General features: G+C 60.7%; 1 protein-coding gene across 4 annotated transcripts in view; it reads right to left on the minus strand.

The window, feature by feature from the left end:
- ZFPM1 (zinc finger protein, FOG family member 1) overlaps positions 1 to 20,725 on the minus strand; it is a 75,427-nt gene that overhangs the window by 10,259 nt on the left and 44,443 nt on the right. For 3 of the 4 annotated variants that reach the window (XM_025209183.1, XM_006027883.2, XM_025209184.1), the window contains exons 4-6: positions 6,695 to 6,828; positions 902 to 1,004; positions 247 to 456 (exon numbers count right to left, since the gene is read on the minus strand). In XM_025209183.1, coding sequence (XP_025064968.1) covers positions 247 to 456; positions 902 to 1,004; positions 6,695 to 6,828 — 447 coding nt within the window. Of the gene's footprint in view, positions 1 to 246; positions 457 to 901; positions 1,005 to 6,443; positions 6,829 to 20,725 lie in introns of those variants that run through there. The other variant, XM_025209185.1, reaches the window with a different exon arrangement.

The following is a 20,725-nucleotide window of genomic DNA, read 5'->3' on the forward strand; positions in this document are numbered from 1 at the left end:
TGGGATAGACTCCCCCCACCCTCAAGCAGGTGCTGATGATGCCCCAATCTGGGAGAAGGGAACAGGAGGAGCATGGGGTGGGGGCGAGATGCAGCCAGGACCTCTCCTGCTGCAGGTGGCATCCCCACCCTTGGCCACCCTGGGGGAAACTGAGGCACGGGGAGGCCGGCTGGCAAGCAGGACCTGCTCCTCCCCAGAGCCAGCAGCCAGGGCTGATCCCACAGCACAGGCAGGACCCCGTCTTACTGTTCACGACGGCCGTGGCCAGGATGGCAGCCATGCCAGCCTGCTGGGGCAGGAGTTGGATGTCGGAGTGCAGCGTGGCCGGGTACGGGACATCGCCGGGCTCGGGCTTCACAGTGTGGTTGGGGATGGCCTGCGGTTCGGTCATCACGATGGCGCTCAGCGGCTCGCCCTCCCGCACGGCCTGCGTGGTCTTGCACCAGATGCCTTCATCTGTGGAGGCAAGGCGGGGGATCAGGGGGGCACTGGATGCTAGGACCCCCCTTTCCCAGCCTGCACACACGCGCCCTACTGCCAGCCGTGCTCCAGAAACAGGCGAAGGGCTGGTGATGGGTGTCCTGAGGACCCTGTAGCATCTCCTTGAAGGAGGCTCCACCTGCGGCACAGAGCCAGCAGATCCGGAGCGGCTGCCTGTTCCCTGCCTCCCATCCCCGGGCCAGCCGGGAGGTGGCAGTGTCAGCCCGTGCTTTGGGCTGAGCTCTTCGATCAGCTGCTCCCGGCTCTGGAGGATGCTGGAGCAGGCTCATGAAACCAGCCACCGCCCCCTCCTGCACCCACTGCCGCCCTGGGAAGGAGGTTTCTGGGGGCAAGACAGGGGATGCCACTGTCCCTCGCACCCACGCTGGCCCCATAAGGGCCCTGACAGATGGGTACCAACCCTTCCTGTAGATCACCGCGTTGGCCTCGGCCTCGGTGGACACCAGGGGCAGGCGGGACAGCCAGCAGTGCTCATCTCCCAGGATCAGGGTCACCGGTGGGTTCTGTCAACAGCAGAAGAGGGTGAGGGCAGGCGGGCGGCAGGGCAATGCCTGGGTCCACGTGTGCCTGGCATGGGGGGAGATGGGGTGGGCCAAGAGCAGGCAGGGCCCACCCCTGTCCCAAATCGGCTGCACAAGGCATACATGCATTCACACCAGGCACCCCCCCTGCAAGGGAGCTGCACTGCATGAACCCCCACGGCTAGCAGAGCAGGTGCCAGGCTGGATGCTCCCGGCGCTGGCGGGTGGCAGTGTCATGGCAAGGAGAGCGCGCATCCCTGCCTCTGCTGCACTCGGGGGTGAACAGCCAGCACCCTCCCGTCTCCTCGCACCCACGATCCCCTCCCGGCTGCTCCCGCCCCACCCAGCAGCGCCCAGGGCTGGAGACAACGTAGCTCGGCCACCCCATCCGACACTGTCCCGTTGCACTGCAAGCCGGATGCCTGCCCAGCCTTGCTGCAATGCAATGTAAGTGCAGGCATGTGTGTGTAAATGCACAGGCGCACAAGGGGAAAAGGATGCTGTGGATGCAGCTCCTGCCAGGGGAGAGCAGGGCACGAGCAGGGCAACAGTCACCACTGCTGGAAGCTGCCCCCGCGCTGCCCTCCCCATCCCGCTGCCCGGCCCTGGGCTCCGACCTGTGCTGCCTTCCTGCGCCATTAATGAATATTAATGAGCAGAAGAGGGGAAAAAATATTAATCTGCCAGCTCCTGGGCTGGTGGCGGCGGGAACGACAGAGAATCTCATTACGGCTCCCAACAGCTCTAAACCCTCTGACTCTGCCTGACGGGCTCGGGTGGTTCAGGCCTTATCGCTGCCAGGAGCACAGTGCTCCCGGCGTGATAACACACGCACACATGCATGCACAGACATGCAGACATGCTCAGACAGATGCACACAAGCTCAGGCACTTGCATGCATATGCACACTTAAGTGTACACAGACACACACGCATACACCCCCCCATATGCACACTCAGACACATGGGCACATAGTCACATCCTCACAGAAGCACACGTGGACACACGCACAGACATGCTCACAGGCACATGCACACATGTTCAGACTCATGCATGTACACACAGCCATACATGTATGCTTGTTCACTGCACACTTGCATACAAAGTTTGCAGACTTTTGCACGCACCTGCACTCATACACATGCATTCTCACATGCTTGTACATCCAGACACCCATACTCACACATGCTTCTTCACGCAGGCACCCGCACTCCCACATGCTTGTAAATGCAAACACCCGCACTTGCACACACACTTGCTGATGGCACAGGACTGATCTTTTTTGGCATATAACTTTGGGGAGCAAAAAGACCTATGGAGCCCGCTGATGGTCTAAAGCACAACGCCTCCCCCGCCACAATGTGCAACAGCCTGTGCATAGCAAGGTCAGGGTCGGGATGCGGGGGCTGGAAACAGGGCTCTCCCAGCCGTGGGCTGTATGGAGAAGTGCAGCCCGTGTGCAGCATGGGGGTACATGCAGCGGTGGTGAAGGCCAGTGCAGGGCCCATGTCCCAGCCATGCCAGCTCCAGCACTGGTGCTGGTGGGAGAAAGTGGCTGCCCGGTCTGCTCCCTGCACTCAGCAGAGGTGGGCATTGGTGCCCTGACCCGCTGGATACTCCTGCTGTGGGAATTCATGGGAAAGCAGGACAGGTGGGAGGGCCTGGGGGGCCACAGCATCGCCCCAGAGTGGGGGGCAGGACTCATCCCCTTCTTGCACCCATTCCTGAAAAGCGGCAGGCTCAGCCCAGCCTCTGCGGGTGCTCCCAGCTGGGCTGGGGAGGGGGTGGGCCGGAGCAAAACCTCGCGTGCCCTCCCCTGCACAGCCCGACTCGGCCTCCCCAGCTGGCCAGCGCCTCTGAGAACCCTCCTTGTTCTCCCGGTAACAAAGAGGTCAGTGTCTCGGCTCTGAACCGGGCGCGATAACCATCGGAAACCCTATCTGTACCGCATCCGCTCGCGCCGCGCTCCCTGGGGCAGGGCTGGCCCCGCGCTCCCGGCTCGCGAACCGCCCCGCGGCTGGTCGGCAACCTTCACCCGGGGCTGCCGGGCGCTTGGGGGGCTGCAGACTCCGGTGCTCCCTTGGCACACAGGCCAGCAGGGTGCTGTGCCAGCTGGAGGGGCAGACCTGGCTGGGTAGGTGCCCCAGTCCAGCCAGGCATTGCCCTTGCATGAGGGGGTTGGCAAAGCTCCTGGGAAGCCAGGATGCTCCCAGCTCAGGCCTCATTGCAGGGCTTGCATGCACTAGCTTGGGGACAGGGCAGGCGGATTCGGGTCCTTCAGGCAAGTCAGTGGCAGAGACGGGGTGCCATCACTGGTGTTCCTGACTCCCAGCCCCGTGCTCAGCTGGCGGCATCTCTGCCTCCCGGCTGGATGGGGCTCAATGGGCTATGACTGTTGGGCACGGTCTCGCTCTGCAGCAGATGAGGACCATCTCTTCCTGCCATGGGCCAGCCCTGCGGCCTCCTGGCTCAGAGACTATGAAGAGACAAGGCAGCTTGGGACCCGAGTGAGAGGTACAGCCAGACCCTCCTTGTCCTTGGCGAGGGCCGTGGGTCCCAGGCCCCATCCCTGCCAGGATGGCAGCCTCCCCCTGCATCCTCCTGGCGCGCAGGGGAGGCCAGGCCTTGCTCTTCCTCCTCCTCTTCCCAACAACAAAGGCAAATAGACTGGAGGGCGATAGCGCCTATCAGGGATGGAGCTGCGATTCCTTCCTCAGTTCTCCGGGCAGAGATAGCGCGGGAGGCGAGCGGCAGAGAAAAGCAGGGCTGGAAACCATCAGCGCGGCTCGATAAGGAGCCGCTGAAATGGGAGCAAAAATATTTAGACAATAAATGAAGTATCAGAAAAGCCGCGCATATCTTTAAGGAATCAATCATCCTGTACCGGGTGTCTGGACATACGGCGCCAAAGGAGAGATAGCTGCCGAACTGGGGAGATAAGGGTTAATCAAGGATTTAATTCGGCAAAGATAAACGGGGCCGGAGCTAAGGAAAAAAAAAGAGACAGAGAGAAAGAGCCAAGACTTTCTGTCCTGCTCTCTCTTGCAAGAACCTAAAGGGAACTGCCTCCAGCTCTCCTTTCCCGACACCCTGCACCTGGGGGATGCACAGCCGAGGCCTGGGAAACTCGGCTCGGCCTGGCAGCACCACGTGGACCCAGCCCAGGGCTGGCCAGAGCGCGGAGGAGAGGAGCACGTGCAGCCCCGTGCACCCCAGCTTGCCTCCAGACAGGTCCGTGATGGCTTGGGATGCACCGGTCCTTGTCTCCACCCCGCACCAAACCTGCTGCCCCCCCACGGTTCGAGGCTGGACTGACGACCGCTGGAGACTCCTCCAGCCCGACCGCTCTAGGGTTTCCAAAGCACTAAAGATTATATGTATAGAGTGTGCGTGAGTACACCCGCCCCCATGAAGTTCACACACACGGAAGTACACACCCCATGAAGCGATCACCTATCCCATGAAGCTAACACACCCACCCAGCCAAGTGAACACACACATGCACACAACACACCCATGAAGCTCTTACACATGCACACGCAAACAGCAGTGAAGCTGATACCCACTCACACATCCCTCCATGAAGCACTGTCACACACACGTACACTCATGAAGCTAACACACACGCAAGTACACACCCCATGAGGCTATCACCCCCCATGAAGCCAACACACATGCATGTACACCCACCCCTCCATGAAGCTAACACACACATGGAAGCACACACTCCATGAAGCTATCACCCTCCATGAAGCCAACACACACATGCATGTAAACCCACCAATCCATGAAGCTAACACACACATGCGCACGCACACACACACACCATACCCATGAAGCTCTCGCACATGCACACACCAGTGAAGCTGACACACACTCACACACCCCTCCATGAAGCTCACCCCCCACATTCACACACACAAGTACAGTCCTCAAGAAGCACCCCTCACTAAGCTAACACATATATGCAGTTACACACAACACACCCATGAAGCTCTTGCACGTACCACTGAAGCTGACAACCACTCGCACACACACACCCCTACACCCATGAAGCTCTCATACACACACACACACACACACACACACACACGCAGAGCCATGAAACGTTCTCTCTCTCACACACCCATTCATGAAGCTCCCACACGCCCACCTCCCACAAAACACACATGCACATCCATGAAGCTCACCCCCATGAAGTGCTCTCTCTCACACACCCCCATAAAACTCACACACACACACCCATCCATCCAACCACGAAGCTCTCCCACACCCACCTCCCATGAGACTCTCTTACACATGCACACCCATAAAGCTTTCTCTCTCTCTCTCTCACACACACACACACACACACACACACACACACACACACACACACACGAAGCTTATCCCGACCCCAAAGGCTCCAGACCCCAGACTGGGAGGGTCCCCCTGCCCAGTGGCTCTGCTGAAGGCAGCCGCAGTGGACATGCAGAAAGCCTACAGAGAAGCTTTCCATGCACCGGTGCCCATTGCCCCGTGGCAGACCGGATCCGGAGGCTGCCCTGCCCATGCCCACCTCTCCTCTTTGTGGCGGGTCCAGATGTCCCCTGGTAGGGCACACGAGAGAGGGCGGTGCATGTCCCAGCGGCAGGAGCTGGACGCAGCACTGGCTGTTGTGGTGCAGCCCTAGGGAGCTGCAATGTGCTTTTGCATCGAATTGCAGCCAGGCGCAGGGCTTGGGGGGAAAGGAGGGGAGCATAGGAGCGAGATGCACCCAGGGCCCAGCCTAAGCAGCCCCCAAACCTCCTTCGGGGCCCAACCAGGCTCTGCCCGCTGCGTCCTGCCAGGAGGAGGATTCCTGCCCTGCACCTTGAACCCGAGCTGGACTCCAGCAGCGCCCATGTGCCTGCCCTTGCAAAAGCCTGGCACTTTATAACTCCTTCAGGGAGGGCTGAGCTGCCCTCCGTGCTCCTGGCGACACAGCTAGCCCCCTCCCTGCTACCCTGGGCAGCGGTGGGCACATGGCAGCCCTCTTTTTATCCCACGTTGCTCATACATCCTCCCTCCTCCGGCTCTGACACTGCCCCCATCCCCCTTCTCTCCTGGAAGGCATCCCCAAGCAGAGGAGGGAAGCAATCAGCTCCCAGGAGCCGGACCACGCTCCCCGGTGGTGCTGGGGCCTTTCCACGGAGGGGAAATGCAGCGGGCTTTTGCAAAAGGAGCAGGACACAAGGGAGGGCTCCCCTGCTCAGAGCTGCTGTCCACCCCGCACTGCCCATTGACAATGCAGGTCATGCCCGTGTCTGCCCGGAGATCCCAGCCTCCCGCTGCGGGTACGGCAGCGCAGGCGATCAGGACCCCGGCCGACGCATTAACAAATCCGTGCATACACACATATGCAAATCGGGGCAGCCAGTCATTTGCATAAAACCTCTTCACCTTCAGTCTCAATGCAGAGGGATGCTGCCTGCGTGTCTGCAGAGGAATACAGCATCGGGCAAGAGGCCAGCTGGGAGAAGGCCATGCGTGGTCCTCGTCTCGACCCAGTGGGGCTGAGAGGTGCGATGCTCTTGCGGGAGGGGCAGACATCGTGCCCCCCAAGCAGGGGGCTGGGGAGTCAAGGGCTCGGCAGGCAAGGCCAAGGCTGGGGGGGCTGGCGCCCAAATGTTGCGAGAGGAGGGGGTCCTTACTGTCTCGTTCTGCTCCGGAGACGCCGGCTCGCCATGGATGTTCCCGTGGTACGGCCCCCAGCACAGCCCCGCAGGTAGGCTCTGCCGGGCATGGATGCGGCTCTCCCCCTCCGGCTCGACCAGCTCCAGCTCATCTGGGGAGAGAGGACAAGGGGCAGTGAGAGAGGGGCTGGCTGATCCTCCCACGCTCTTCACCCCCCTTCCCTGGATGCAGCATCCTGCTCAGACGTACGGCCCAGCTAGCACGGCGGGTCTCCTGGCCCAGATACCAAACCCAACCTCTATGCACGGGATCTGCATCTACACCCTCTCCTGGGACTCGCATCTTCGTGGGAAGCAGGAATCGTGTTCGGAGAAGGCTCGTGGCTGGCTGGTCCCTTGCTAAGCAGAACCATTGCCCCTTTCCACCCTGCTCAGCCAGGTCTTTCATTTCCAAATCCCCCTGGATGTTCCCAGAGGAAAGCATCCTAGATGGGAAGGGAACAGGCTGAGCACAAATCCATAGCTACCGAACCCACAAGTGTTATAAGCCCAACAGCAGCAGCTTGCTGTAGACGGGGAAGGGAAGGAAATCATGTCTGGGTCTTGGCTGCACTTGGTCCTTTAAGATGGGGCAGCTGGGATGGGGATGACCTTGGCCACTGATGAGGACATCGGGAAAGGTCACACGTGCGACAGACATCACAGTGCCCTCCTGATGGAGTAGGGCAGAGAGATGCACCCCCAGGAAAGCAGAGCCCATGGGATGGAGGTGCCCGTACCACTAGCAAAAGAAGCAAGCAATCTCAGTTTAACTCCCCTTTGTCCTGGGATAACAGCGTGCACACGGCGGTTACACCTGGTGACGCCCTCCTTTCCTGCAACAGCTCAGCCCGAGCCATAAGGGCACAAAGCAGCAGAGGCCCAGCTGCATCCAAAGGGCCTTGCCTGTCAAGACACCGGGGTAAGCTTTTCCCCAAGCTGGAGAAAAGCTCAGGCTACGTGGAGATATGGCAGCGCTGTCCCAGGCGTGTCAGCGCTGCACTGGGAGAACGACGCAGTTCCCCATACAACAAGGAGCCCAGCACCTAGGTCGGGCCGCACTGGGGATGACAGGGGGGAAACCGGGCTGGGATGGGCTCGGTACAACCCATCCAGTCCCGCTCCAAGCCCAATTGGCTTGGGCTGACCTAGGGGGACTGACCCCGAGCAGGGCTGGGAGATCGGGTACCAGTGCTTTAGCAAATCCCACCTGCGGCTTCACTTCCCCAGCCTAAAGCATCTCACAGGCTTGCTCCGTTTGGGGCTGGAGGATCCTTTCCCCCTGGGGATCTCTCCAGGCAGCTGGAGTTTGCAGGGGTTAGGGCAGGGAGACGCGAGGATCCACTTTGCTTCCCAGAACCCTAAGTCAGAGGCAGCTTTCGGGCTTAATGGCCTTGATTATCTGATAAGCTTCTGGGTTTAATGGGTGAGATAACATGTAAATACACGCTGAAGGCTGCTCGAAAATGTTTTAACTGCGCCTTTGTCTTTCGGCGTGCAGATAAGATGGCAGCTAACCAATACTCAAATGGAGGCTAAATGGAGGCTCCCAGTGCTGGAAAAAGAGGCTGGCAGGGATGGGATGAATCCGGCTTCTCTGCAGGGGGATGCTTCAGGGAGACACCTGCGCCCAGATCCCTCCATGGATGCCTGACCACTCCTGAAATTCAAATGCTCACCGGCTCCAAATACTGAACCGGGCCAGGGGCAGTGGGAAAGTCGTGTGCCCCAAACCATCACTGGATGCAACAGCCTGGCTGTATTGTATGAGGTCAAAGAGGCTTGAACCCCAAGGACCAGAACAGGGCTCCCACTTATAGGGGATACTGGGATCTGAAGGAGTCAAAGCAACGCACAGAACTGCACCCTTCCTTCTCCCAGGGAGAAATGACCTCTCTGACTGGGCTGTCAGCTAGGCGAGAAACCAGACCCGTTAGAGGTTGATGCATAAAGCTCCATTGCTCGAGCTGAAGGAACAGCTCCGCTAGCTGGTAGCAGCAGCAGACTTGTCTCCCCTGAAGCAGAGACTCACACCTGGAGCTACCTGCTGGCTCACGCCTGAAGAAGAAAAGCTAAGATACCCCACAGACAAAGGCAGTTCCAATATCAAAGGTAAGGGCATGCAATCATGCCCACCCCTTGGTACATGCCCATTGGCATATGCAAATAGCACCTGCATTTCACCTGGTCCATGCCTAACTGGTTTGATGCACATGGCAATACCTGATTGGCATGTGTGCACATGCACACACACATGTAAACACACACACACACGGCATGCTCCGCCATCCAATCCTCTCGCCCTGGCATCGTGCCCCTGTTGGGCAACAGCCCTATCGGGCAGGTCCAGCCAATGAATGAATGAATGAATGAATGAAGGAAGGGATTCAGGCTGTAGCCGTATTGGTCTAGAGGCAAAAGGAATCAGGACTCGTGGTAGAGGTGATATCTTTTATTAGCCCAACTCGATTTTTGCAAAAAAATTCCTTTAAATTTTCTTTAAAGAATTTTTTTTGCAAAAAGCCAGTTGGTCTAATAAAAGATATCACCTCTACCACGAGTCCTGATTCCTGAATGAATGAATGAGCTTTTAGGTAAGAGCAGCTGAGAACTTCCCTCCTTCCCAGCTCCACCTCCTGCACCAGCCGCTGACCGCTAAGCCCTGGGATACAGGGATCCGGTACCCAGGGAGGGGTGGATTCAGGGGTTTGCAAAAGCAGATCAGACAGGCACCTGCCAGGAACAGGGTAGGCTCATATGCTGGTGGTGGGGCTGGACTGTGGGACCTCCAGCCCCGTGTCCTTCGAGGACTTTGGAGGCACATCCCGCGCAGCGTGGGAGCAGGGAGGCGGCTGTGCAAATGTCATTGATAATCAGAGATGCAGCAAGGATAAGGCAGCAGGGAGTGGAACAGATGGAGGGCAGGCATGTCTGCGATCCCCCGGGTCCCCTGGGCTCAGGAGGATGACAGCCTTGCTTCCTCCAGCCCCTCGAAGGGCACTAGCTCTAGGGAAGAGCTCCCACCAGCCTCCTAGGAGCATCGGTGTGTACTTTAGGGGTGTCACACTCGGAGACCAACCTGGCTGTAAGGATGGGAATAGCCACCGTGCAACTTCGATGCACAGGGGGTCACAGAAGCACCCTAGTGTGACCCCTCGAGCTCTGTGGGCCAGACTGGCTGAAGGGCCTGGACACCACATGGGTGTCCAGCTCCCTTTGGCCCAGGACCCATCCATGTGGCTACGCTCCCAAATGCCCCCACCCCCGCTGCTCCTCGGAGGAGATGCCTCTTGCACACAGAGAGGACCCAGGTATCTGGAGAGGGGCTTGAACTCGCTCCTTTGCGGTTGGAGCGAGATCCCTTTAAGGGACTCTGCCCTGCTGGAGCTGGACTGTTCATAACCATGGCAGGTGGCAGAAGGAGCAATGGGCTCAAGCTGCAGCAAGGAAAGTTGAGGTTAGATACTAGGGAACACTTTCACTAGGAGGGTGGTGAAGCTAGGACGGGTTACCCAGAGAGGTTGGGGAGTCTCCATCCTTGGAGGTTTTTAAGACCCCGCTTGGCTGGGATGATGGAGTTGGGGCTGGTCCTGCTTTGAGCAGGGGGCTGGACTAGAGGTGACCTCCCAACCCTCTTTTTCTATGACTCGGTGCACAGACAGCAGGGCTCAAACCCCAAACTCTGGCGTCCTGACTTGGAGCTACAGGGACGAACCCTGGCACCCTCCAGGGAAAGCTCTGGCCCGCCCATCTGGATGCCGGCGAGGACCCCGGCTCGGCCCAGGGAGTTTGCCTTTGGCTTCACGCAGCAGCAAACAGGAACCCGGGGGCTGATAAGCCTGTCCCGTCCTTTCCAGGGTGGAGCGGCCCGGCGGGAGAGAGCCCAGCTCCCTGCATGCGTCTCTCCCGAGGGCTCTTCCTCCCAGAGGAAACCTCAGGGGAAACGAGTGACACCCGGGAGGCTCCGACAGCCCCGGGGGTTATGCAGCAGTTTGGGAAACAAGCTAATTTGGTGCCCAACTGCTCCCTGCCCCCCTTCTTCCCGCAGCTCCCCAGCCCTGCCCATGTCTCGCTGGCTAATCAGCTGCGTTGGGGTCAGGAGACCATGTCTCCGAGATAAGCCCGCTCGCCTGACACTTTCCATGTCAGAGCACTCCATCTTCTGTGTATCAATCCCCAGCAGAGAAAACACACAGGCGCTGATAAAAGGCGACCGTTCCCCGACACAGGGGGACAAAAATAGTGCGGGCCCAGCCAGCCGCCTTGCACCTTCTGCCTTCACCGGGAAGCAAAGCGGGAGAGAGAAAGGAAGGCCACGAGGCTCCAGATTCGAGGCCAGGGGGTTGTTCAAGTGCCTCAGTGTTGGGCACGCTCAGGATCCGCGTGTCCCTCTGCATTGCCATGCATGCCATTGCATGGCTTGCTTAGGTCTGCAGCGTTACCCAGATGGGGACACAGAGGCAGGACTTTTTCTGCCCCCGGCTGGGTGGACCCGTGGCCAGACCCAGCGTGGCGGCTCTCACAGTGCCTCGGGGGCTCTCAGGAACAAGGAGCCAGACCAGACTCTCGACTCGTGCACGTTGATCCTTGCAGCAGGGAAGGGGACGTGCTAGAAATGTCCTAGGACCTCTCAGAGGCCCAAGCACGACCGTACCCTCCCTCTATTCATTGTATTAGAGCCCCTATGGGAGCAGGGGCCCAGAGGCTGTGCCCACGGGCCAGAGACAGACCCCCCCTCCACAGCTCTCCCGGCTTCATCCACCCACGAGTGACCCGGAGCAAGCAAGCCCGTGCGTCACACTCCTGGAGCCGGAGCATCCCCTCGGGGAGGTCACGGTGGACGGCTCTACACCGCACGTTCGCGTCTGCCCTGGCTGTCAAGTGCCGACAAACCCTCCTCATGCACGCAGACCTGACGGATGAAAGGCAGGAGGGAGAAAGGAGACAGCGCGAGGGACCCAAGGTCACACTGCCACTGGGTGGCAACGCCGGGGCGAGCACCTGGGCCAGGATCAGTCCCACCCCAATGCATCAGCAAGGGGCTTTCCAGCTCGAATGCATCATAGCGGCAGGGAGGGGACCCAACAGCCACGTCCGCTTCGCCCGCGTGCTGACTGGCTGCACCATAAGGACATGGGATTTGTTCCTCTTACGTTCAGCCCGTGTGAGGTCCCTTCCAGCCCTGCTTCCCCGTGACCCCAGACACATGTGCACAGAGGGCTGGCTGGCATGTGTACACGTGCATGCATGTAACATGCTAGTGCAGACAAAGCACCTGTTGTTTCCACCACGCCGTAGCCGGGCGAAGTCAAAAGTCCACCCCTCTGCAACACAGCTGCACCCAACCTCACCTGGGCTGTCTCAGGCCTGCAGCCACAGGTGCCTGAATCCCCTGGGCCTTTCTAGCAGTCCATACTCTCCCCCAGCCTCGCCTCACCCCCGGATGCCTGCTGCTACAGTCGCTGCCAGGTTTAAACCGAGTCCCTGGTTCCACCCACCAGGCCTCGATTGCATGTCGAAGGAAACCTCCCTGCACCTCCTGCTGCAATCGCTCTCGGGGGTCGGGAAGAGATCTCCGGGACTAGCCCCGGATGGCCGAGATCTCGAGCAGACGTCAGGCTAAACCTGCTCCCAGCTCAGCAGAGCCAGCAGGGCACTGGGGACCCAGCCCAGGAGAGGTGCAAGTTCTCCCTGTTGTGCATCACATGAGCCACGAGACAAGACAGCCTCAGCCACGAGCCCACGGTTGCCGGCTGGCCGAGCCCAGCTGCGGCTTGGCGCACAGGTCGAGGATGTGATGCGGTGGGGATTTATGCTGCTGTCACCTAGGGGAAGCATCCTTTGCCTGTCAAAGGCTGGGAAACTGAGGCACACAGGGAGAAGTCCACTAGAGAAGCCCTAAAGCAGGTGGCCATGCTCTGCAGTGCTGCGGAGGGGGCCCAGCTGGGATCTCTGCACCGTGGCCACGTTCAGCCTCCCCAACACACACATTTCTAGTGCCTGCATCGCCCCGTCCCACAGACACAGCTCTGCCCTGCAATGTGCCCTCGTGTGCCCACAGCACAGACCACACCGCTGCATTATTTCCAGCATGGATGTCCTGCCACTGGCCTCCCGCATGGCACGGGACCAGGGCACACGCATCTCCCACACCCCGCATGCTTAAGATTTTAAAAAACCCGCTGGAAGACCAGGCCCATGCTCCCCTCCCCTGGCACCATGCACTAGGAGAAGCGAAAGCAAGAGGCACAATGCCACGTTGTTCTGGTGGGGGGTCCGGCTTTCAGTTTAGTGGAGGGGATCACTTGCTCCCCAGCCCCCTAAGCCGGGCGAGGTGGAGTGCTGCTCCATTGCAGCACTGGGAGCACGGGAACATGGGTCCAGCCCGGGGGGGGGTCCCGTAGCAGCCCCCCAAAACCAGAGATCATCCCCCTCCTAAAGCAGAGCATGGGCTTAGACCTATGGGACCCAAACCAGCCCCCACAGCCTGCCTCCCACAGCCTTAGATCAGTCTCAGGGCTTGCATCAGATTCCCAGACATGCCGCTGGGAGCAAAGTCCACCCACAAGCGCAAGGCTCCCCGGGAGCTGGGCCTGCGGCGCTGTGCCGCTGGAGGGCAGGCTGGCTGCAGAGGTGGCCCGAGGGCACGGGTCTTGGACCCAGGACTGCACAGAGGGCAGCCAACCTGCCTCTAGGGCAATCCAGGCAGGGCCCAGGTCCGGGGGTTGTGTGCCTGAAGCCCCCCCAGTGTGCAGGGAGCGTGGGCTGCCCAGCCACCACGGGGGCAGCAGCCACGTTCAGGCTGGACTGTATCCTGAACTCAGGGATGGCTTCGAAGAGGTGCCAGGGCATCGCAGAGAGAGGCTGGGCAGCCACCTGGGCACGGCCCAGCTCCGACATACAAGGTGCCATAGTCACCTGCAAAGCACAAAGCCCGGCGGTCCCAGAAACCCTCTCTCAGCAGGTGCAGAGGCCGGCGAGAGGAGGAGACTCCGGGCTTGCATGTCACGTGGCAGGCAGCACGCTCTCCCCGGGTTACCTGGGGCTGTGGCACATCCGCCCTACGGCCGCATCCAGGCCCCGGCTGCCTCCGCCAGCACTTAGGCAACGTGAAGCAAACCCAGTCTGGTCCAATCGTGCATGTTATTAAGAGCCGGGCTTTGCTCGCTAATAGCCAAAACAATCTCTCCGACTATCGCAGGGAACAAAGTCCGTTCTCTCTCCTTGTGTGTGCGCGCGGCTCTCCCGGGGCCCCTAATCTCGGGATCTGTGGCGCTGGCTCTGTTTCACCACCCTGCAGGTTAATACAATTCCCACTTATCTAATCTCCTCATCGGTTTCCTGGCAAAACCGGCATCCGATTGGCTCCCGCCAGCCAGCTGGTCTGGAAGTTATCGGAATAATTCCTATCTCCGGGATCATTAACCAAATTGGGCAGGTATCGGGCTGTTTGCTTTGGATGGAGGGGGAGGAAGACGTAAGTTGTAGGAGGAGGAAAGAAAGGGAAGGGGGGCAAAAAGCCTGGGTGCCACAGGCCCAGGTGGGCAATGCCCGGGGTGCGTGGGGGTCGGGGGAACAAGGATGGACCCTCTCCTGGATGAGAGCAACAAGCTGCTGCTCTCTCCCAGGGGGTCACTGCTTTGCTCCCAGAGGAGCTTCCTGTGTGCACATGCGTGTGGCGGATAGAGACCTTGCCCCATACCCAGCACCGCTGTATTCTCCCTTCTCCCCACAGCAGCAGCTGCCATGCTCACGATGCCAGTTGGCTGGCCTGGCCATGGAAAACCCTTCCCTTGCTCCTGCAATGCTCCTATGCTGCAGCGTGCTTCCCCTGGCAGTGCCCTGCCTGGCACACAGCTGGAGGAGCACAGCCCCACTGCATGCCCGTGACCCTGTGGGCACCCTCTGTGCTTCCTCCAGGCCCGGGGCTGGATGCTGCAGAGCCCCTGGCATGCCCAGCCCAGACGGTAAGCATCTGCCAGGCTCTTGGCTCTCAGACCCCCAGGGCATGAGGGACACTCTTGCCCCTGCAAGCCTCCTTTTCCTAATCCAGTCAGCCCCACGGGTACCGGTCCAGCCACCTCCCCTCCTCCGTGCCTCAGTTTCCCCACAGGGACAGCGATACTTCTCTGCCTCCAAGAAACACTCTGCCCTCCCCCTCCCACTCGAAGGTTTCCAAGGATGCATTGAAGCGGCAGGCAGGAGATGAATCCCATCCCTACGACGCTGTCAGTGATCCCAGGATAAATAATTTAGACAGCGTGGCTGTCCCCAAAGCCCACGGCCCCTAGAAACCAAGTAGCTGGAAGGCTGCCCGAGCGGGACAGCGCGAGGACGGGGCCGAAGGTGAGAGGCAAAGGCCACGGGGAGAGATATGAGCAGGGGAATCTGTGCAAAGCTGCAGGGCAGAGCCCAGGCAAGGGGTGGGGGGGTTTGATTGCATGCTACCCCCGCGCCTCCCACCCGCTCTCAAGACGCCTGGTGTCCCCCGTGCCCACGCTCCTGCTTTCGTAGGACCAGACCCCATCTCTCCAGGGTCTACCTTGCCATCACAGACCCAGTGCTGACGGGACCTGGGCAAACCTGGGCTCCTTTCATGTTGGCACAGCCTGTTTCACCACCCTCCTGGGACGCGGGGAACTGAGACACTGTGTTAGCGCCGCTTGGGCGGCAGCGATACAGGGCGCGTTGCCTCTGGCTATACTGTGGCTCCATTAAAACCCGGTTTGGAGACAGCAATGCCTCGGCTGTCAAGCCTGGCACCGCTCTCCGGAGGCCTGGCTCCCCACCGCCACCTCTACAAACACACCCGGCAGCGCTGCAGCCTGGCCTCCGATGGCTGCCAGCACAAGCAGCACATCTGCAAAATGCTCTTCCATCACTGTATGGTCGTGGCATTGCTCCAAAAAAATCCTGCTTCATTTAATCCCCTTTAGACAGAGGGGAAAGATGGGAGTGGGGGAGCTGCAAGAACCCCCGTGGCCAAAAAAAAGTCACAAGGGGAAAACAGCATTTTAAAACCCGCCAGTCTCTACAAGCAGCTTATATAAGGTGGGGGGGAAGATATGCACAAAAAGCAAACACAAACCTGTATTCCTTTAACAAGAGGTTGCAATTCCCAGTCTGTGCTGGGAGATGCCATCATAGAAAATCATAGACCATGAGGGTTGAAGGGAGCTCAGGAGGGCACATCTGCTCCAAGCAGGACCAGCCCCGACTACATCATCCCAGCCAGGGCTTTGTTGAGCTGGGCCTTAAAAACCTGCAAGGATGGAGAGTGCACCACCTTTGTGGGTAGCCTGCTCCAGTGCTTTACCACCCTCCTGGTGGGAAAGTTTTTTCTAATATCCAACCTCAACTCCCCTTGCTGCAATTTGAGCCCATTGCTCCTTGTCCTCTCATCTGCCATCTTGATGGATTTGACATCTCTGGGTTTATCCAAGTTTGCACACACAGCAGTGCTAGCATTGCATGACACCCCAGGGCACCCCTGCAAGGATCTCCAGGCACCCCGGTGGGGAATCACTGCCAGACACAGGGAGTAAAACCCCGGCGAGCAGGGGGATGCATCCTGGGCACCCCTGGGAGCTGTGGGGTGCCACTCCAGACCCAAAGGGTAAGGTCAGCAAGGATTGGAGCTCCAGCTGGACATTCCCGCTGGCGAGTGCCAGGACTCGTGCCCTATGGGACACTGGGGAACAAACACCTTGCTCGAGAGGAAGGGTGCACAGAGCTGTTTTTAACTTCAGACAATCCCCAGCACCTTCCTAAACCACCGACTAAGGGATTCACGCACTCATTTTTGCAAGATCTTTGCATTGAGGACTTGAGCGCATTCAAAGCTGCCCGGCTCGGATGCTCTGGGAGAGTCAAGCCCTCCTCTTCTCATCACCTCGGGCACTAGCACCGATCCAGGACACTCGTTCGTGCCTCTTCCCTTTGCACCTCCTCCATGGAGGGCTCCGAGCCACGCTGGCCGAGAGCCAGGGAGCCGGCCGCCCGTCGGAGCCGGGGCCTTCTTGTTGGGAGAAGCCGCGAACGTGCGTCGTTGGGAGGAATAAATCCTGACAACTCCGCGAGCGAGACGCCGCGATGGCAGCGGCCAGATAAGATGGAGGGGACTGATTGGGAGAGTCTTAAGCTGCAGACAAGCTGCATCTTCACTCCTCACCTCAGCTCACAAAGGGAAATCTCTCCAAAGGGACTAAGGAGATTATCCGGGCTTTTCCGTCCCGGGTGCTCGAGGTGGCAGGGAACAACAAAGCGGCGGGCCGGGCTTTAACGGGAGCAAGGAGAGTCCCGGTGGAGAGAGGAAAGGGGAACCCTGCCCCAGGTCCCGTCCCTCATCGGACCCCCTTGCTGCCTGGATGGACGGGGGAGCCGCTCACCGCGAGGCACATTTAGGAGGGAAGTGGGGGGAGATGGCGGGGACGGAGACCCCCACAGCCTGGGGATCCCTTGTCCCCTGACAGCGCCGGGGGCCGGCCAGGACCTGGAGCTGCTGTCCTGCCCACCCCTTTCCACAGCAGCCCCATTGCCCCCCACTGCAGGAGGGGCATAAAGGACTGGCGAGGGGTGTATTCGAGGCGCAGGGGCCGCTCGAAGGCACTGGGGTACCTGGGCACTGCCCCCATAGCTCCAGCAGCAGCACCCCCACCCCTGGCTGCCATCCAGCCCCATGAGACAGAGCCAGAGAGTGCTGGAGGGGATGGGGGGTGGGCAAGGGGGTGCTCAGAGCCCTCCACATCGGGGACCCCCTGCCCCCCGCCAGCCGTGTCCCCCTGGCAGGAGCGGCGCCCCTCCCCTGCCGGCCGGTTTGGGGGGCCGGCTCTGGCTTATCGCTCCCAGCCATCACGCGGGAGGTATTGATTTTTTGACACAGTACAACAGCAAATCTTTATCGCGCTGCACCTTGACCCTGCTTAATAGAGGAGCTGTTACCCAGCCGGAATAGCAACGCCGGCTCCCTGCCTGCCTCCCCCGCCCCCCACTCCCTGCCTAGGGCATCCTTCTGCCTCTGCCAGGAGCCCCTGGGGGACCCCCGGCTGCAAGCGGGCATGGGGCAGGGACCCCCCCAGCTGCATGCCCCCAGGGGCAAGCAGGGGGCCAATGCCCAGGATGCCAGCTGCTGCCTGCCTCTCCCCGCATGGCTCTCGCTGGTGCCAGGCTCTGGCTGCAAACCCTGGGACCAGCGGGGTTGTTGCAGCCGCAGGGAGGGAAGAAGGGGCAGGAGCCCAGCCAGGCTTTCTCCACCTCTGCCCACTCCCGCTGACCCAAGCTGAGCCCTCGCTGCTGCCCGGCTCCCAGGTGCATGGCTCGTTTCTGGCGCCAGGCTGGACAGGATGAAAGCACCCGGCTGAATCCTCCTCTTTTTTGGGGGCCGTCACCATGCAGCTCCAGGGCTGGGCAGGCAGAAAGGCTGCGGACCCCGGGCAGGCATCAGGGTGCCCGGCGTTGGAAGAGCTGGGCATGGGAGGGCAAGACCCCTGCTCCGCTCTGCAGCCGTGTCAGTCGCTCCCCGGCCTGGAAACATGCGCTCTCGGGATGGCGGGGCTCACGTGGGCACAGATAAACCCTCCTCCCGAGAGCAGCATGGCAGGGACGGGGTAGGGGGGGGCGAGCGGGAAGCAGGGAGCCCACCCTTTTGTTGCAGACAATAACCATCGCCCTGGAGGCAGATACCATCGCAGCTCATTTCAGGCCTGAATGTGTGCCCTTCCAGCCAGGATATGATCAGCCCCTCCAAGCCCATCTTCCCTTTGTCCCCCCAGCCTCGTCGCGATGGTATCGGGGGCAGTGGCCCGGCCGGCTTAATGGGAAACAAAATTATGCAGGAATGAGAAAAGGCCACGAGAGCAGAGGAGGAGAAACTTTCCGGCTCCCCTCCCTCCAAGGCATTGCGGAGGTGCTGGGGCAAGGGGGTTAGACATGCCCCAGGCCTGATGCAGGAGGACAGCAGCTCGGGGTGCCTGCAAAGCCCCGCCGTGCCAGCTGTTCTGCCCCCTGTCCCAGCTGGCTCCAGGGTGGGGGGGGAGCAGGGAAACCAGAGCAGGCTGGGATACGAGCAGAGGGTGCTCGGGGTGGTGGGGGGCAAGGATGTGGGTAAGGGCAGAGCTGGGGTACAAGGGTGGAGGCAGCAAGGCTGGCCAGACACAGGGCTGTAGGTCAGTGGCCATGTGGAATAGGGGCAGACCTAGTGAACAGACTAGTGTGGACTGGGGGTAGCATCCCCGGTACCTACCCCCATGCACCCAGCCCAGCCCTGGCAGGAAGCCCCGTGGACCAGCCGTACCGGGGAGCCCAGCCGTGGCGCAGGATGCAGCGAAGCTGAGTTCAGAGCTGGGAGTTAGGATGAGAAGGGCCCAGCTGTTGCCATGTACCATTCCCAGTGCTCCCAGTAGCACCCCAGTCCCTGCTGCAGCTGCCTCTGCCCATGCCCAGAGAGGCACCGTGCACTCAGGCTTGGCAACACCGGAGCCCGGTGCAGGGGATGAGGATGGAGGGGTGCCGCTGGCTGGAGAGACCCCTCATGCATGCGTGCCCCTTGGTGCCTGCCCTGCCGAAGCCAGGCCAGGGGGACAGCAGAAGACCCCCACACCGATATGGAATAAGTTTCAAGTCCCAAGATCCCCCGTCCCCATCTTTCCTGGGAACAGAGGCCACGAGGGTGGGCGGACGTGGGAGACGGAGACGGGCACTGGTGCCAGCATGTGCATGCATGCCCGCGGCCTCCACGCCCCCACCCCACCCTAAAAACCCCTTGCATGGCAGTGGCCCAGCTGCAAAGACCCTGCCAGCGCAGCCCGTCCGACCCCGGGGATGCTGCGCTGCTCCCCAAACCCAGCCCAGTCCCCCAACCCAGCTCGACAGCCACGTGGCTGCCAGAGCAGCCATTTCAGGGGGCCAAACCATCCCTCTTTCCCCCAGGGAGCTGCACTCGAGGGAGATCAAACACGTGGCTCTCCCAGGGGAACAGAGGAGGGGGCAGCATACTCGGCTTGCGGGGGGACCAGGTGCTTACACCGCGTCGCCCCCCAGCCCCGTTGCTCCGGGGCAGGGAGCGCTCAGCCCCGCGCCGTGCCAGCCGGGCGAACCGCAGAGCACAGCCGTCTGCCCTTCAAGGCCACGCTGCGACCCACGCCCCACTTCTAACCACGAGAGCTCATGACTCAGCCGGCCGGGCAGCACCGCGCTCGGGACCGAGCGCCAAGGGGGGAGAGGGTGACCTCAAGCAGATGCGGGGGGATGCATGGGGTGGGTAGGGCCAGCCTGGCAAGGACCTCCCTGCCCAGCCCCAGCTGCCAGCCTCCGGGCAAGCCAACAACAGCAGGGAGGACCTCAACGGGAAGGAAGAGAGAACAAGGAGCCAGAGGCCCCGGGCAGGGGCTGGCGAGACCCAGAGGGCCAGGAGCTGCCCCTTCCTAGCCCCCCGGCCCAGACGATCCCCCCAGCCCAGCCCCCAAGACGGCTAATCTAAAGCAAATACAACTATCTGGTGTGCAACTCGGCTCCGGGAGATAAAGGAAAATAGCTGGAATAATTTTTCCCACCCACACATACCAAAGCGAAGGGGAAGGGCCCGCGCACACGCACGTGGGATAATCGGGAGATCTCCCCAGCCCTGTCTGTCCGTCCGCCGGGCCGAGCCGCCCCCCGCTCCCGCTGCCCCTGCCGGCCCCGATAATAAACCTTGAGGTTTGCGACCTGGCTCTAGCGGGTGAGAGATTACTCAGGCAGGAGTCGCGGTGCAGATAAACACAACTGAACTGGGGAGAGGAGAATGGGGGGGGGAAAAGAAGAGGTTGCAGTTTTAACTAGATAGGCGGCACTGCCCCTACCCCAGCACACAGCGGGTGCAATGGGGTGCAGGCCACCTGGGGCGATTGCATGGAGGCACCGTACAAGACCCGGCACCATCGGTGGGGGATTCCTGCCCCTGGGTCTGGGGTGAAGGGTGTGCACGTGTGTGTGTGTGTGTGGGGGGGGGGGGGGGGACTCCTGGGTACACCC

The sequence above is a fragment of the Alligator sinensis genome, unplaced genomic scaffold (assembly GCF_000455745.1).
Source record: "Alligator sinensis unplaced genomic scaffold, ASM45574v1 scaffold255_1, whole genome shotgun sequence".
NCBI lineage: Eukaryota > Metazoa > Chordata > Crocodylia > Alligatoridae > Alligator > Alligator sinensis.